General features: G+C 38.1%; 1 protein-coding gene across 1 annotated transcript in view; it reads left to right on the top strand.

Annotated features, from left to right (window-relative positions):
• The window catches only part of tle2b (TLE family member 2, transcriptional corepressor b), a 49,688-nt gene that overhangs the window by 6,382 nt on the left and 23,270 nt on the right, over positions 1–20,036 (top strand). Inside the window, 3 exon segments of the mRNA XM_058761807.1 lie at positions 6,423–6,520; positions 7,627–7,690; positions 18,875–18,919. Of these exon segments, the coding sequence (XP_058617790.1) occupies positions 6,423–6,520; positions 7,627–7,690; positions 18,875–18,919 (207 nt within the window).

The following is a 20,036-nucleotide window of genomic DNA, read 5'->3' as shown; positions in this document are numbered from 1 at the left end:
AAGAAAGAGATGGTTCTTTAAATAAACTGTGGAACCAAAAAATGGTTGTTCTTTGGCATCGCTGTGAAGAACCTTTTGAAGCACCTTTATTTTTAAGAGTGTGCAGTAGATTAACTAAAACGAACCAGCTCATAAGAGTCATTTCTTAAAAAATTGGGAAACAAGAAGACATTTTCAACATTTTAATTCACTTAAAAGAACTAGTTTGTTAGAGTCATGCATTTGGGAATTGGACTACACTGGTTACACTAAATGCTTTTAATTCACTAAAAATAATCATTTTGTAAGACTTATTTGATTAAGAATTAGACTACATGGGTCACATTTTGTATTATAATTCCTGGCTGATGATATTTATTGTTTGAGAATTTATGTAGTCACAGTGTGTTTGATACAATAGAAAAATCCATCAATTGGGAAAAAATGCATGTTTCTTGACACAGCTAAAGTCATGAAAATCATTCAATTCTGGTACTAAAAATGGCACTTAAAAATGGGTCCCACTTTCAAACCCTTGATCATGATTGCTGCTTTGATTAGTAAATAATAGCAAAGACTTAATTCTGTTTTTTTTTTGTTTTTTTATACAATTGTACCATATTCATACATGTTTTTTAGTGTGTTATTGCGTGTATGTTTGTCTGAGAGTGAATGCCAGCTTTCTGTTGCACTGATGTGGTGGCCAAGTGAAAATCGTAGCCAAATTTCTGGCCACAAAATTCACATATGCTCTTTTAATGAGCTGATAGTTTGAGCTGGTGTGCTCTCCTTTGCTCATTTTTACTCTCAGCCGTATTGTTTTAATAAATCTTTTTATTCTGGCCACATTTGGATGTTAAACTTGGTTGCAGGTTTCATATCTTCACACTGTTTTATTATCACTCTTTTGTGTTGGTCTGAAACACGAGGACCTTCTTTCTTTCTTCCTTTAGGCTCAAACTATTGCTGATTTACTCTGCAAAGCATAAAAGCTGTTTTCTCTGCCTGCCAATCCACGGTTCCTAATCCAGTATTGGATGGCGATGGCTTTTGCTCGGCCTCACAAAGCGAGCTACTCCAGAGCCGCATTGTCAGTAAGTCGCCAAGATAGTCTTAGCAGCCACCCGATGTCCCAGCATTCAGTGGGGTTTAAGATTGGGTAAAAGCCTCAGAAATGATTGGCAAAAGTGTAAGGACTTTCTCTCAGATTGTTTAATGAGAGTGTGACACCCAGTTCAAGGTGTGCCTGTTAAACTCAAGCACCTCAGACTGGTTGTATCTTGGGAGGTTGTGGAGACAAGGTCTTGCAGGACTGGGCAGGAAGGAAAGCTGGGTTTTTAGAGAGTGAGATCACACACACACACACACTCTCACATTCGCCCAGATCCCCCCGAGATCACACTGACACTTCTCTTCCTCCCACTCTCTGGTGATCCTCATCTATTCGTGAGCCTTTTTGCACTAAATATTTCACCAGCGGATGATTATTTCATGGATGTCTCTATCCCAGCCTGTCTGCGAGGATGCGAGCGGAAAACAGCTCCGCAGACGTTTTGGAAGCTGACGGCGCTCCTCTTTCGACTTGTCTCTCTCCTCCTTCAAGCCGATTTAAGTCACTGTGTCCAAAATAGCAGCTCCAGCAGTGATATATGAGATGATCAGAGTGGGCGATTGGGAGAGATTTCATTTCCCACCATTGTTATGGGATCTGCTCGTCTCTCTCTCCCCCTTTGACCTCCCTCAGAAGATAATCTCCAGTAATTCTAGGCTAGCCTGCTGCAGCTCGTCTAAATTGTGATTGACTAGCCGCTGTCCCACATGGCTCGCTGTCTGCCTCGTCCCCCTCCGTCCAGATTAACTGGATCAGTTTTGGATTTCAGGATTCCCCCTCCTTCTGTCTGACACACACTGTGGTGTCTAAACAGACGCTATTACCCAGGTTTCCTCCTTGTTTATTTGCATATGTGAGTTTTGCACACATGTTTGTACTGTATGTAGCAGAGCACTTCGTTTTAACAGTCTAAACAAATATTTTTTTCTAAACTCATCTAAAGCAATAAATGATGCTTTATCTTTTGATTATATGCAGTGCTAATTACTTTTGCTTATACTTAACATTAACATTAGCCGTGTTTCCATTAACCTGCAAATTGTCAATTTCGCAAAAACTCCCATATATCGCAAAAAAGTTTTTATGCTCACATGAGGTGGTTTTTCAGGCAAAAAAGAAATATTTCACAAAACTGCAATGGAAACAGTTTTTCCGCAATTACAGGTCACTTGGCGTATATAAGTCACATGATCGTTCTTTAATGTACTATAACATCCAAGAAATACTTTGTAGGTGGCCGCTCTCAAGTATAAAGGGCTTTCCTTGCCATTAATGCTCGGATAACCCCTTATTTACACTGCAAACATCTGCGGCACATTACGGCTCCGACACGACCACCAGAGCTGATTGCGGCCACTCTTGTTAATGCTTGTGTTTATACCAACCACGCTGTGGCACATCACAGAAGTGGCCCTCCGCACTGCTTCGCAAAAAAAAAAAAAAAACACACCTACTTCTCCTTTGATTAAAAATAACCGCTTTTGCAGTGGCTGCAATATACGTAAACCTACCAACGTCACTATGACTTATCGTGTTAAAATTATTTTAGTCAGATAACATTGGTTAATGGAAACAATTTTGCGCAAATCTGTAATGGAAACCCGACTATTGTTAAAAATCCATCCTGCACCATTTGTGTTGCAGACATGAATGATACCTCAAATTTTGCAGCTTGTTGAAGCTTCTAAACTGCACAGTAACACCCTAGAAATAGTAGTCAACACCCTCTTAACCACCCAGAACACCCTATCACATAACTACATCTAAGTGACTGCATAGCAAGTGACCTGGAAACCACTTACAACAACCTAGAAATTGTGTAGCAACACCTTGGAAACCTAGTGACCTGGAAACCTCTCACAGCAACCTAGTAATTGCATAGCAACACCCTGGCAACCTCCCACAACATCACAGGAATGGCATAGCAAATTTCTGGCAACCCCTCACAACATCTGAGCAACTGCATAGCAATAGCAATTTACACCCTGGTAACCACTCAGAACACCCTAACAACCTTATAACAACATTCTAGCAACTGCATAGCAACGCCCTGGCAACCTCCCACAACATCCCAGCAATGGCATAGCAAATTTCTGGCAACCTCTCACAACATCTGAGCAACTGCATAGCAATAGCAATTTACACCCTGGTAACCACTCAGAACACCCTAACAACCTTATAGCAACATTCTAGCAACTGCATAGCAATGCCCTGGCAACCAGTCAGTAAGGGTTGCAAAGGGGCAGAAAATTACAGAATTTTTGGTAATTTTCCAGGATTTTTGCAATTTTCCAGGATTTTGTCTCTTTGCAACTCTAAAATCAATGCCACAGTAACCACTTGGAACACCCTATTAAATGCATAGCAACATCCTAGCAACTGCATAGCAAGGCCCTGGCAACCACTCACAACATTTGAACAACTGCATAGCAATACCCTGGTAACCAGCCAAAACATTCTAGTAACCGCATACCAAGACTTTAACTGTACACTAAAAAATTACTGTGAAAAATTTTAGCGGTAAAAAACTGTGAAAATGCTACAGTAAAAACCTGTTAAATGGTTAACGGTAAGTTCCTGTAAAATTTACAAGGAAAAACCGTGAACTGACGTTCCCAGAATTCCCTGCGTTGCATTTCAAATTTTGTTTGAATTTGATGTTTTTTCTTTGAAATAACTATGTTTCTTCTTTGTATGTTACATCTAATGTTGTTAAATGAATGTTTATTACATATTTCAGTTTAATGAGTCTCACCATGATGGTGTTTAGTGCTTGTGTGAATGACACTGTGCACCTTCTATATATGTTATTATTTAAAAGCTGCTTGTGATGGGCTTTGGTTCATCATATGACTTTCTTGACAGCTGAGAGAGACGGCAGCTTTCCCGCGAGTGGGCGTGGTTTCAGCGCTGCCAGCGGACACGCCCCCTGCATTTGAGAGCAGAAAATACTGCTTTTTTTTTTTTTTTTTTTGATACCTTATTTTATTTACTTTGTGTTTTATCATTCAAATTTGGCTGGGTGGTTACTAACACATGTTTCTGTGGTGTGACAAACTAAGAAGAGCACACATTTATTATTGCTTTACATGGACTTTAATCATGGAATTGTTCACAATATTTTGATGAGATGTTTCTTGGTTGTATATTTTTGTGTTGTTGTGTAAATGTACCATGATCTTGTGAGTTCTGGCCCTGTGTGGTGTGTGTTGCTTTCAGGACAGTTACTGCACACACACACACACAGACGTGTTTGAATGAATGAGGGTCAGTAGGGACATGATGACTGCCCCCCTCTATCCACACACAAACACGGCGGTGTGTGTACTGAACTCATCCAGTCAGCTGTGCGCCTGCAGCTTAATTACTCGAAAGCTCACCGAGTGTCTGACCTCCACCGTTAGCCTAATTGAAATTTAATTGAATTTCGCTTGTCTAGACTAATTAAGCTCCTACTGAAACCGCCAATCTTCAGCCGCTCGCCGGACACTGAGCTTCAGAGAGAAAACTAGAAGCCCGGAGGAGCGCAGGACAAAGGCGGCCATTTTAGGAAGCAGCTGACAGAATGGGAAACGTGTTTAAAAATAGCAAAGGAAAGGACTTGGGTCTTAATGAGGAGGAGAGGTAGATATGAATATAGTTGGATCGGATTATAGCATGCAGGCTCAGAGATGGGCCCATGTGAAATTTGCATGTTGGGGGAAATATGTGGGTATTGTAAACCCAACAGAATTGTGCATCAACAGAATTGAAAGAACCACTTTATTGTTTCAATAATCTCTTTGATTGATTCATTACTCTTTTTGATTCACTAAAAAGAACCACTCAGAAGAATCATTCATTCATTCTTACTTTGACTGTTAAAAACTATGTTCTATGTAGTATGAATGTGTGTAATTTAAGGCAAATTTGGATGTCCTACATCTGACATGTTGTCATTAGCTAGGTTTCCATCCAAACATGAAGCAAATCTTTTCAAAGTTCGTAAAAAAACACACATGCGAATTAGCTGTGTTTCCATCAAGTTGTTTGAGCGATGGTATTGGTAACTAAATAAATAAAATAATAAAAAAAATGGAAAGACACCATCAGCAGAAACAGCCGATTAGTCACTTGAGTTTAATATTCACTACACCAGAATTTATTCGGCAAATGCATTTCCATTTTCCATTATTCGCATTAACTCTTTTTCCGCAAATCACCAAAACTACTGTAAAAACTTTTTTGCGACTGATTTTATTATTTATTTATTTTTTCAATTCAGCATGTAGATCACTAATTTTTGATGCGATACTTAAAAATGCACATAAAAACAGGGTGATGGAAACAACAGCTACTGTCATGTGACTCTCAGCCATTCGCAATTCCTCTCCTATGGCCTCATGGGATAGTGAAATGTCCAATGGATGCACACTCCTGAATCTCGTCAATAATAGCAGGTCGTCAGAGTACTTTTTGTCTACTTTCACATACTGTTTTTCATCTACTATATATAGTAGAGCAGTAAGCATATTCAGACACAGGGCCAGTAAGCTTTAGATTCACTTAAAAGAACCAGCTCTGAAGAGTCATGAGTTCAAGTACATTTTATTATTTATTTTTTGTTTACACTAAATCACAGATATACTGGTTGCACTGTATGGTTGATTCACTAAAAAGAACTAGCCCAGAAGATTCATTCTTTCAGGCAATTAGACTACAGTACACTGGTCAGACAGTATGTTTTTGATTCACTATGAGGAGCTGGCTCAAAAGATTCATTGCTCAACCATCGGACTACAATGGTTGAGCTGTATGATTCATGATCAATTGGTTTCTTATAATTAATTTTAGTGAACTTTCTACATTACCATTATAGTTTGTGGTTTACCAAGGAAAAGCGTGTGCTGTAATTATTAATAAAGTAGAACTTAATGTGCTGGGAATGTATAGAAGTGGAATGACGCAAATTTAATTTTGAATTTCTGGTACAGTTTCCATGCAATACTCATAGCTGCTTATTTAAGTTAAATGATTGATTCTTGAGATTGGGAAGCGCATTTGTGTCTACCTAGAGTTAGGGTTAAATCTTGTGAGAGCGTTTTGCAAAACAAGGGTTACCATGACCCCGTAGAAGTGCTGCTGTTATCAAATTTTCACTCCTTCCTCACCAAAAATGCATGTAGTGTTTGTAGTGAGGCCAAGGTCAAAGATAATGTGGTGGGAGCACTTTTTTCAATTTTATTTCAATGAGTCACTTTTGGTACATTTAATTTAAGCAGTCCAGTCTTCCAGCACAGACTGATGGCTGTTTACTGATTAATAAGCCATCTCTTTCTCTCTCTCTCCTCAGGTACCTCTGCAGCCTGGACAGTCATTCAAGTTCACGGTGCTGGAGACTCTGGACCGCATTAAAGAGGAGTTCCAGTTCCTTCAGGCTCAGTACCACAGGTCAGATCATATGAGCTGATTTACTCCCAGTATGTGAAATGCATTTGATTATTTATGAATCTCTTCCTACTGGCTAATAACCGGCTGGATGTGTATTGAATTAATGTCACTGTATTATACAGCACACTATACAGCAGTGGGGCATTAACATTTTCATGTTATTCATGGAAATCTGCATTCAGAATTAGTGAGAACTGTCTAAAAGTGGTGATGCTGCTAGCTTAACCATTTTTCAGTGTAGCCTTTTCAATAACCAGCTTTTTTCCCCAACAAGTGGCAGTTTTAATATCACGTTGTTTGCATGTGTAACTTTACAGCTGAGCGAACTGAAACAACAATCAAATAAGCTTTGCTGAACTGTCCTGTTATGCTGTTAATAGCATTGGAGAACTTTAATTCAAGTGATTGGGTTTGTGTTGGTTCCATTAAGTGAATCAGTTTGTTCCGATTCCTTTACTTGAATTGATTTGTTCTGATTCATTTAAGTGAATTAATTCATTGTTGTTCATGTGAATTGGTTTGCATTGATTCCTTTAAGCGAATTGGACCATTTTGATTCATTTAAATGAATTGATTAATTCTTATTCATTTGAATTAATTGGTTTGTTTTTTAGTGAATTAGATTATTCTGATTCATTTAAGTGAATCAGTTTGTTTTGATTATTGTAAGTGAACTAGTTTGTTCTGATTTATTTTATTTAATTGATCTATTCTTATTTACTGAAGTGTATAGGTTTGTTATGATTCATTTAAATTAACTGGTTATTCTGATTCTTTTACGCGAGTTCAATCATTCTGATTCTTTTAAGTAAATCAGATCGTTTTGATTAATTTAAGTGAATTCGCTTATTCTGATTCTTTACATTTAATTTATTCATTCTTATGCACTGAAGTGTATCAGTTTGTTCTGATTCGTTTAAGCGAGTTCAATCATTTTGATTCTTTTAAGTAAATCAGATTGTTTTGATTTAGTAAATCGGTTTGTACTGATTCATTTTTATTAATTGAAGGGAATCAGAGACACTGACAAGTCATTAGCATCTTTTGTACAATTCACATTTTTCTACTGTGTTTTCCATTCATATTTTTCTGCCATGTTTTCACAGTCTCAAACTAGAGTGTGAGAAGTTGGCCAGCGAGAAGACGGAGATGCAGCGCCACTATATCATGGTGAGCTTTTCAACCCTCATATCATCAGATCTGCTGTACGCTCCAGTAAATACTGCATAAAAGCCCGTCTGTGTTTAAAAGGAGAGATTGCGTTTGATTTCATGTTACAGGGTGTTTGGTTAACCTGAGGACACATCAGCGGGATTACGATAGGGGTTGGGGGAGATGGAAAAAGTGAGGGGGAGAAGGAAGGGCGATATGTGAAAGGAGGATGGAATGATGAGAGAAAAGAGATGGAAAGAGAGAAACAAAGATCACAAGCACAGACATGTAAATGAGAGGGAACAAGGATTCAGTGCTTGCAGAAAGCAGATAACCCAGAAGACTATATTTAGCCTGCATGCTAGACCTGCCATGTATACTTAGACTTGTTTCAACAGCCTTCCCCTTTATTTTCATGCATTTATAGTTTACCACATTTCTCTTTCTGCGCTCTTTGACGACTAGACAGGACAGCGTGTTCTTCTCGTCTCTCTTTAGTGAATGATTTATTTGTTGATGGGCATGAAATAGTTTTCAGAGCTCATTTGCGATGGTGCGTTAGCCTCCTAGCTAACAAAAACAACAGAGACAGTGAATTGGATGATATTCAAGTGTTAAAAGCTTTGTTCGGTGCCGTGGTTCAGTGGTTGGCACACACACTCCTGATATTTTGAGCAATGCTGAAGGTCTTGTCATCTCTTCCTCCACTATCTATTCAATAAAGCAAAACGTCCCCAGGGTTAAAACACGTTGAGGTTGTGGCCTTGTATTAATATGTCGAGCCATGATGCAGATTCAGAAGAAGCAGATTCAAATCCGGCCTTCAACATGTCAAAATCTCATCAATCATTAGTCTTTACATAAAGTTTTTCTGGTGTCTATTCAATAAAATAAGAAGCTTACGAAGACATTTAAACAAACAAAAAATGTTGAACCTAATATATAGTGTCCATATGGGAGATTCAGGTTCTAATCTGGCTTGCAGCACACCCTGACCCCATTTCATCGCTCCTTAAAAATGATCAATATAGCAAAAATAAATGCATTTATTTATTTATTTATTCATTCATTCATATATATTTTATATATTCATTTCTAATTCATTTTAATCTAATTAATACTACTAATAATAATATATAGCAATATTTATTAAGAATATAAATGCATATTGATAATATAAACAACAAGGCTGTGGCTAAAAAATTAATCCCAGCCAACATCCATTAAATCAAAAAAAAAAAAAAAAACATTTGTTTGTTTTGATTTAATTATTTATAAATATTTGTATGTCCATTTTAATTAATACTAATAATAATATTAAAAAATAGTTATTAATAATATAAATATTAATTAATGCTGTTAATATAAACAATACAAATATGGCTTATTTAGATAGATAGAAAGAAAGAAAGAAAGAAAAATCTGGCCTGCAATGTCCAGAAAGATTCCATTCCATCTTTTTCTTCCTTACATTTCTTGTCACTATCAACTATCCAATTGAACAAAATATATTTTAAAATTTGTCCAATAGCTCAATTATGTGCTAAACTATGTATGCAATTTTGAACTATATGCTAAACTATGGTGCTGAATTGGAAGACAGACGTTCGGATCCGCTTCAATAAATCATTGTCATTAACTATTAAATCCTAAATCCTGATTGTGGATTGCAGTATTTGTGTGTGTGTGTGTTCTGATGTGCCATCCTGATCTAGCCTTTAATGAGCGCCCATCTACATGGTCACTCTGTGACCGCTGTGTGTAATCCAGACCCCGGGGCAGCTGAAGATGGAAAGATGGAACGAACGAGGGGGCTAATGCGCTGCTTTTGCAGTAACACCCCCGCCCCAACTCATCCGTCTGATGCTCTCTGCTCGCCTCCGAACATTACTGTCACAGATTGCCCTCGCGCCAGAGAGAGAGAACATAAGGAGAGATCAGCAGCAAAGACGAACGAGGAGAGTGAGTGAGTGAGTGAGAGAGAGAGAGAGAGCGGTGATTGAAACGCAGCAGTAAAAAAGAAGAAAGAGGAGGGGAAGATAAAGGCCGATAGAGAAGATGAAGAGCAGAAGAACTGACAGAGTGAGAGAGACGGTATAAAGACGCAGCGGGAGACAGTAAGACGACGAAACGATGAGGGCAGAGAAAGAAAAACACAAGAAGGAGATGAAGAGAAGGAGGAGAAGGGGAAAACCAGGAAGGCAAAAAGGATAAGACACATTTGAAAACGATTACTCCTTAGTAAGCTAAACGTTTGAGTGCTGCCGTGTGAGTGAAAATAAGAGAGAAAACACTAATGGATTGCTCCTGTTTTAAGAGATTTTGAAACTTGTTGCTACCCTGTGATGGAAAACTGATATTTCCAAACCAAACAAATCAAATTATAAAGCAAACAGCAGTAGTGCTGCAATACATTCATTTGCTTTCAAGTTTAACTCGCATTTAAAGCTACGGTACACAATTTCTGCTCCAGTAACTGCACCAAAGGTAATTGCAAAAATCATTTTCAAAACAATTTTCAACAAACATAAAATAGAAGCATGCACGTCGCTGGCAGGTTGCTCAAATAGGGTCTTTGGACAAATATAACTGTCTGAAATATCTTTAATTTACTCTGTAATTTAATTTTGGTTTTACATTTAACGCTACGATAAAGCTACACTACACAATTTCTGCTCCATCAGTGGCACCAAAGCTGATTGTGAGAGGAAAAAAAATCAAAGACAATAGAAAATTTAAATAAATTTCAAAAAACCTTTATAAATCAACTTTAATTTACTTTCAGTTTTACTTTTAACTCTCATTTAAAGCTACAGTACACAATTTCGAAAGATAAATGCAAAAATTATTTTTTTTTACAAAATTTACTTTCGTTTACATGTTTCACTTAACTTTCGGAAAAGGCCAAAACATTCTTGTCTAGCTACACAAGCTTGATTTAAATGCTGTGAGTTTCTGTTTACAGACCTTCACCTGATTTATCCATGATGATACAGTATGCTGGTCAAAACAACTCAGAGGAACATTTTATTGCTCAGAGTTGCTCTTTTATAGCTCATGAAACCTTTGCCGTTCTAATTTTTTGTACTCGGAGGCACTTGTTGACATGCTGTGAGAGGATAGAGCTATAAAATGAAGGCACATTACATAGCTCAGATAATTTTGATGAGATCACAGGTTTCACAATATACCTGTATTGATGATAACTATAATTAAAAAATTTAATATCACTATCATGTTAATACTACACACTTAATATAACATTATAAATAATCCAGCATTGGCACATTGCATTTTACATTCCAATGCACTGCTTTCTCAGTGTTTTTCTATGCAAACACAGTAGATGGAAATTAAAAACAAGACCCTCCAGTTAAAATAAGTTCAACTTTTAAAATACAGTTTATAACCTGTTTTTTTTTTCCATTCCACTGTCCTGAATCTCACGTTTTTAAATGCAAAAAACACATTCTGTGAACTAGCTGTTGCCACCCATCCTAAAATGGAAAAAAAAGTACTTTGGCCACAGTAATCATGTACTGAAAATCTGGTATTGTGACGGCGTTAGTTGAGGTTTTTTTCTAAACTCTGAGAATACTAGATATGAGAACAAATGGGAGATATTATTATAGTGTTGCTGTAATTTTTGTTTGCATTACAGTTTCAATAGTGTTCCTTTACAGAAATTTCTCATACTCCTCATACTTATTAACTAATTATTCAAGGTTTTATTCAGTTTGAAATTCAATTTGATAAAATGGCATTCTGCAATTTGCTTCATCTATAATTGCACTGATATGAATTGGCAGTCTATGAATCACGGCTCTGGTTTTGTGTGGCTGATAACGCACTCGCAATTTTCTCCCGTCTGTCAGGAAACTTGCCAGGTAACTCGTAATTCAGTCTCGGATTCAAGAACAGCCGCCAACAGCACTGTCACTAACGACGTTCATGGCTTTCATATAATGTCACTTTATTGTCTGGGGAAAAAAAGGAAGTATAATGAAATAATTTATGATACGGCTCTTTCTTTGGCTTGTAACTGATTGAAATGATGAAGACTATGAATGTCTTAATACACAACTTATCATGATTCTGTCATCATTTACTCACACTCATGTCTTCCAAACCTGCATGACTGACTTTTTTCCATGGAATACATGGAATGTCTTATTATTGGGAGATGCGAGGGTCTGTTGTACTTACCATTGGAAAAAGTGTTCTTTCCACAAAGAAACATTCAGTGAAAGTATCTTTAAAGAACCATCTCTTTCTTACCTTTTTATAATCTGAAGAACCTTCTTTTGCCACAAAGAACCTGTTGTGAAACAGAAAGGTTCTTCAGATGTTAAAGGTTCTTTATGGAACCATTTAGACAAAGGTTCTTCTATGGGACCGTGAAGCACCTTTATTTTTAAGAGTGCATGGGGCTCATCATACAATCGCCTTTGGTCTCCTTCCCTGCGTACCATCAAACCCGCAGCGTTAGCATTAGCCATTACGCTTTTTTGGCTAAAGGTTGCAGGCTTGCCTTCTAGTGGCTTTGGTTATACCTTAGAACCATAAATATTTATAGGTATTATAGGTCCTATTAACTAGTGTTTCTATGGACTGCTATACGTAAGCCGTCCGCCATATTGGAACGGTCATGGTGAACACTCAAGAGCAAGTTATACGCGTATATGAATATCCACATCTGCAATAGACTTAAGCAGCTTAACTAACACAATACAACAAGACCAAAGCATTAGCTAACAAGACATTAAAACGTTACTGTAATACTGAGTTAATACATATTAAAAACACAAACCAACACATTCTTACCTGTGATAGTTTATCCAATTTCTGCAGGAATTTAAATTTATGTGGTTTTTACAACTAGAGTCTGCACAATGTTGTGGCATCTTGGAAAATGAATTTATTTTATTGTGAGTGACGACTCATTGGCCGTTCCAATATGGCGGACACATCTATGATTGAAACTGCCACCATGAATATGTATATCTGTAATAGACAAGCGCTTGATTTTGCTAAACTAACACAATACAAGAAGACGAAGGCATTAGCCAACACAACACTGGAAAGTAACAATAGTTTAAAAACCTGTCATACTGAGTTAATAGGCCTTCATGTAAAAACACAAACACATTCTCGCCTGTGAAAATGTATCCTATTTCTTCAGGAATTAAAATCTCAAGAGTTTTTTACAACAAGAGGCTGCAGTCTTGTGGCATCTTGGGAAACTCGTTGATTTTACCTGTGAGTGACGACACATTGTCATTCTGTCCAAGATGGCGGATGTGGACAATTTGTCCCAGGAAGTTTTTTTCCCAGGAGCTTTTTTTCCCCCAGACCTGTTGATGTCTGCGTTTCCATCGCGGTCTAAAGTACTGAGAAGAATAGGCAAATAGTCTGGTGACATAGGTCTGCGCGCGTTTCTCAATACCAAGTACGCAAATTTCGGACCGCGGATGGGACGACGCAAGTTCAGTAATTCTGCAAAGTGCAGCGTACTTGATAACGCCAGTCAGCTCGCCTCGGCTACTGCAATTTTCCTCACTGTATTTACAATAGCATGAAATATGATATCAAACATCACTGCCTCTTTTCGTTTTCATTTAAACATGTAGTTCAGGGAATGTACATTACATTACAATGAAACGAAATATTAATATCAAACAGCATTGCCTCTTTTCATTTTCATTTTAACCAAAGATTACCTGTTAGATTTACCCAAAGTGAATTATATCAATATACCAGCGAATTATACCACTACAGAGACATCAGAGCCAGCGGCAAATGTTAGAAGAACTAGGCGAGGTTATGCTCCTCTCGTCGGGATACATGAGCACTGAGCGCCCGGTGATCGCGTGGAGCTCACGTCTCCGAAATCAGTGAAGCACATTTTCAAATAGGCGCTGTCTTTATAAATAAACAGCAAATTTGAGTTTTAAACAACTACATTCTCGCCTGAAATACTTTTAAAACTACATTTCATGGCACAACCGAAAGTTCTGAGATGGTCCTCACTGCAGAACACAAGATCCAAGGGGTGTGGTTGGATCTAGATCCAACTTACATTTACCTAAACCTACCCCTTCTCCACCCCCTGATCCCTAAACCCACCCATCCCCACCCCTAAACCTACCAATCTCCACCCCCTGGATGTGGATCCAACCCTGCCCCCTGGATCTTTGTTCTGCAGTGAGGGCCTACTGAATGTTCTGGACCTTTTGAAAAAGTACTACCTCGCGAGCAGGGACTTTCTGAGGGGCAAATTTGTACCCGGAACTTTATTTAGATTCTGGTTCCTGCGGTGGAAACACACCGTGTACTGGCCCAAAGTCCCTAGTTCCTGGGTAAAGTTCCTGCGGTGGAAAAGGGGCTTAAATATAGCTTGTATGTACAAGTCGGAGTTCTCAAAGTATTCCGTTTATAAGTTGTAATTGCGAGTCCTACAAGGACGTGGACACATTAGACAAGTCAGAATCTCTTAATTACGTAAGTTCTGACATCTGTAAAATCTGGCCACTATCGTAACTGCACACTAAAAGCCTAAAGCACTTTTTCACCCTCGCAAGCTTTGGTATTTCTTACTGAAAATGCAAATCTATTTACTATTTCTTTTTTAGGAGCTCATTTGACAGTACAGAGGACAGCTATTTTTATATCGGTCAATTCAGATTGGGCTGTTTGGTGTAAATGGGGTCGTGGCAGATGCGATGAGCTGGAGAGGACAGCCCGATGGAAATTATATCTCATCAATGTTGCCTGTCTAATAATACTAGATCAGGACGAGCCAATCAATGTGTCTGAGCTTAGAAGATCACAGCTGTATCCAGTACAGTGGAGTGGACACACACACACACAGAGAGAGAGAATCTACAGAGATTTCAGCAAGAGCCGAGTGTCCAGCGACACAGCAGGATATATGTACAAGCGACGGATGGCAAACAGCTGCCGGGTTGAACCAGGGGACATCCAGTGCATTTTGCCCCTTGTTAGACCGGTGAGGACTAATATATACACACACACACACACACACACACACACACACACACACACACACACACATTGTGGCTACGGCAGGAGGAGAGGCTTTGTTGAACCTCCGCCGCATTGAGCCCCACTACATCCGCCACATGCCGCGCGCAATCTGCTCCAGACTACACACACACACACGGACACACTCAGGGGATTACACACACACACACACACGCACTCACTCACAGTGTGCACATAATGCACATAACATTAAAGAGAGCTTATATAACAATGAGCCGCGGCGAGGGAACGCATTACAAGCCAAAAGCGCGTCACAATCCCGCCAATATCCAGAATAACAACACAATCAAAAAATAAATAAAAACACGTCACATCACCTTCAGATATGAGCTTAAATACACAAGCGTGCTATGTAAACTACAACACATACTTTATTTCTTGGCTAATAATTGAAATTACTTCTTGCCTGCCAGTTTTTTACTGGCCCTGCCACAAAAAAAGATACTGTAGATTTAGTTCAGTAACGTAAATCTAAAAAGTGTTTTCTTATCCTGTCAATATTTTCAGTGGCCCCACCACAAAAAGATAGGCTACTTTTTTTTTAGCAGTATAACTATATTTGTGTTAGATGTTGTTTTTTTTTGTTGTTTTTTGTTTTTTAGCTATAAGCTATTCATTAAACTCATCAAAAAATTAATTGAATTAATTTAGAGATTAATTTAAGATTTTTAGCTATTAATTCAAATTTGTTATGACCCTATATTTTTAGTGGATCCACGAAGATACACTCATTTTTAGTAGCATAATTATATTTGTGCCAGGAGCAAATGTATTTGATTTTTATTAAAAAAGAAGTGTATTTAATTAAATGTATTTAAAAAATTAAAAAATTATTAACTTTTAATTTGAAATGATTTTTTTTTTCTTTTTCTTTTTTTTTGTAGTGAGCATTTTGCCTTTACTTGATTGGATAGTGGAGAACCGACAGAAAAGTACTAGAGAGGGACATGGCCCAGCCTGTGTCCCAATGACCACAACAAATGACCTGTTGGGTCAGGTGAGAGGTCCATCAACTTGTCCAAAATTCTCTCACACTGGTCCTGGGACAAGGATGGTCCCGTAACTGTCTCTTCTTGTTGAGTCCTGTTATTGTATGTCTATAAATTGTTGCTGAGAAAGCCAAAAGATATTTAGTAAAGCTAAAACTAAAGGACTAAAGTTCTTTGAAGAGGAAATGAGCTGCAGGTGTCCTGTCCTTAGACTGCCTGTCTGGCACTCTGTCATTCAACAGTTTCTTCAGGGAGACTGTAGACACAACATGCTGACTGTTGAAACTATTTCAGCTTAATTAAACATCTTATTTACAGGACTGTGTGTAGTTTGAGGTAATAGATTACTTGTCAGTTAAACTGATACAAACTCTCCTGTTGCCACATTAAGTACATCTCAATTTGAGTCACGTTTACCTGTGCAAAACTCAGTGCCTTAATTCTAGAGTGTTCTGGGATGTTGCCATGGTGTATCTATATGATTTCTAGGGTGGATACCAAACATCTAGGACACTGTTTTCCCAAACCTGTGTGTTTGGTTTTGTGTTAAGGCTGACTAATGGAAGCATTTCCATTCAGTTGGTACCGATATGTCGGCCAGGTCGATTAATTGGCTGATATATCGGCCTATTTTTGTGTGAATTTGAATTTTCGTTCAGCGTTTTCTCCCTGGATTGATTCTACATCAAAACATGCTGAGAACTAATGTTGGTCTGAAATGATGCAGAGACCTTTTTTGGCCGTTACTGAGGTAATACGAGTGCTGCTGAATAGCCTTCTGGGCCGCCGCAGAGCTTTTTAAAACGGAACCGCTTCCAGCGGCCCTGCTGCACTATCAGCATGCAGAACCAGCAAACGTGATTTATATTTGTGTGTGTGTGTGCCAGTAGACCAGATAGATGGGGAAATAGTTCTGCTGTTATGTCACGCTTTATCTAAAATTCATCACCCACCGGAGCGATCAATACTGGAAATGCAATAAATTTGAATACAGCGCAACACATGTCTAAAATGCTTCATTTTATAGACTCGCATTTAAACTGCCAGTCAAAAGTTTGGACACGCTTGACTGGATTTATGGTTCTCATGATCTTAAAATCCTTTTGGTCTGAAGGTTTTTATACAAGGCTTGAAATGAGTTTTGTAGACAAAATGTGCCTATGCATGAATTTCTTGACAAAACAAAAATCTTATCATTATTTTTATTTTTAAATGGATCATGAACTGCCTTTTTTTATTATTTTGTACTGTTCTCTGTCCAATCATAATGTTATCAAGATTTTTACATCAAAATACAGGCTGTTTTCTTTTTTTTGGTCAGATAGTGAGGAAAAATCAGCCAATAAGGGTCCAGCATATCCAGCATGTAAAATTTTACTTATTTTAATTGTAAATAGAAAATCGCCATTTTATTAACCAATTGGAAATTCCTACAATCTGAGAATGCTGATAGGCTGCGTCCGAAATCGCATACTACTTGTGTAGGTACTACATTTGAATTCGAACATACTACTCGACCGTTAGAAAAAGTACGTTCTATATAGTATGAATGAAGGTAGTATGAATGGAATTCGGACGTACTACATCCGCCATGTTGATGTTGTCACGTGTCATGCGTCTTCACAACAGCGCGAAAATTTAAAGAGCCCACTTCACTGCACGAACATCGTTAATGATTTAAATTCTTACCTCTTAACGAACCATCTATTTAAAGAAAGCAGCGTTACAAGCTGATGTACTACATTGAGGTTAACGTAACTCCATCTGATCAGTAATGATTAGAGATCTTATTACACCCAATTCACACAATCGTTTCATCTGTTTGTTTAACCCTCAACAAGTCAATCGTTTATTTGGTTGATGTTAAACAAGTACAAGTTAACCACAATGAACATCAACAATGTTTTTCCCTGAGGTACTTTACAGTTAAAGACAGCCGCGTCGCGGCTTTCCGCCATTTTTCGAATATGACGCCGCCTCTCCCGCGGCCTCATGGGATAGTAAAGTGTCCATCGTATGCCTACTACAGAATTCGGAAGGAAGTAGTAGGTCATCCGGGTACTTCTCGCCTACTATTTTTCGAATACTATGAATTCGGACATACTACTCGCCTCGCATACTGTTTTTCGCATACTTTATAGTAGGGAAATCTGCGATTTCGGACGCACCCATAGTCTTCTTCGGTTTAGGACTAAAACCTATACAGCTTTATAGACAGAGAAACAGTTGCATAGCCATCTTTAAAATTTTGTCTTCGAACTAATTAGCTGGTGAAGTGGATTTACTTATTGTAGAGTTAGCAAAGTTTATCATGAGCATTGTAATCTTCAAAGCATTTTTAATACAAACGGTTCATTTATAAATCCGTAAAATCGTACCATCATGCTGTGGAAATACAATCCGGAAAACAGAAGACAATAAGCACAGAGTTGAAAATGGGAGGAACTACATAAGCCCATAGTGCAAATGGTGCGGAACGAATAGAGCTAAAGAAGAACCAGTAATATTAATATAGATACTTTGCTTCGCAAGCATTAATAAAGAATGAGTAGGTAGGTGTGTCCAAACTTTGAAATATTTTACCGCTCGTTAACCTCATATCGACACCTTTGGGTTTCCAGTCGCTGTCATTAGATATGATGAGACTTTAATCCTGAGATTAAACCGCAGAGAAGGTCTGATAGAAGAGAGGAGGTCAGGCACACATCACGGAATGGGAAATGGAGTTTACAGAATAATAGAAGAGAAGGGCAGGGGAGAGGAGGATTAAAAAGGAAGGTCGGTAACGAGGGAGCTGATCGGGAGAGACAGAGATAAGGGGAGAGAAGAGGAAAAAGGATTTTTGAAAATCGAGCTACACAGAGCAGTTACCGAATGTGTGAGCGTTACAGACAGATGGAGAAAGACAGAATAAGCGAGCAGTTGTGTCAGGTTTCATCTTCATCATTGGCATCGCTGCTCATCTGCCTGCTGAAATAGACATGCAGGAAAACACGCTGATGCGTTCAAACTCTCTCTGTCTTGCTGTAGTTGCAGCGAGTCTTTAGTGTCTATCAGGCCGCTGAGGTTCTAATTTGATTGATGATGATTCACTGCCGTTTAATTTATCATGGTGCTGATTGATGCTCTCACGTTTGTGTTCCCACAGTACTACGAGATGTCTTACGGGCTCAACATTGAGATGCACAAACAGGTAAGACAAACCTGTTGAGCGACTTCACTGAACAGTTTTGCATGTGGTATTTTAACACTTGAAATCTTCTTTTCATCTTATTTTCTGTTCACACTGCACACACATCAGATTATCGGGGGTGGCTGTTTATAAGCTTGCAGCTATGCACAATATTGTGCATGTTTTGTGTCATGCCCCAAATGATTAAAAAACTATTGTTTACATTTGTGACACAAAAGATGTGGTTTGGATCCGGTCGATTAATGTACAGTTTCATTTGATCTGACTGTTCACATTTGTAACATGTGGATGCGGTTTGGATCTGGTTTTAAATGTCTAATTTCATGTCATCTGACTGTTCACATGTGTGATGTATACATGTCTGATTTCATTTGGTCTGACTGTTCACACTTGTAACATATATGGATGTGGTTTGTATCCAGTCTAATTTCATATGATCTGACTGTTCACACGTGTAACACACATGGATGCGGTTTGGATTGAGTTTGTACAAGTCTGATTTCATGTAGTCTGAGTGTTCACACTTGTAACACATATGGATGTGGATTGGATTTTGGTTTGTACACATTTGATTTAATGTAATCTGACTGTTCACACTTGTAACACATGGGTCCGGTTTATAAATATCTGATTTCATGTGGTCTGAGTGTTCACACTTGTAACACATATGATATGGTTTGGATCTGTTTTAGAAAGATCTGATTTCTTGCTATCTAACCATTGGCACTCCTAACATATGTTTGAATCTGGTTTATAACTTGTAATATATATGGATGTAGTTTGAATCTAGTTTATATACATCTGATTTCATGCATTTGTTACATAAATTTTTTCTTGTTACATAATTTAAGTATTATTAAATTTGTCTTGTATTTATTATTATATACACGTTTTTGTATTAATAATGACACACTTAAAAAATAATTGAGTAGATCATCCTCCACAACCAAGCACTCCGACTTCTAAAATGAGAAACTAGACCATGCACATTGTGTTCAATGTGATACCTGATTTGCATAATTCCTTTTGAGAATTGGATACTGAAGCCACATACACATGCAAGTGCAAATAAACAACGCTATCAGTAGGCGCAATTCATTCTCAGTGAATTCCCACA

Source organism: Onychostoma macrolepis, chromosome 22 (assembly GCF_012432095.1).
Source record: "Onychostoma macrolepis isolate SWU-2019 chromosome 22, ASM1243209v1, whole genome shotgun sequence".
Taxonomy (NCBI): Eukaryota; Metazoa; Chordata; class Actinopteri; order Cypriniformes; family Cyprinidae; genus Onychostoma; species Onychostoma macrolepis.
Note: the sequence above shows the minus strand (reverse complement) of the source record. Positions and strands in the feature narration are given on the sequence as shown.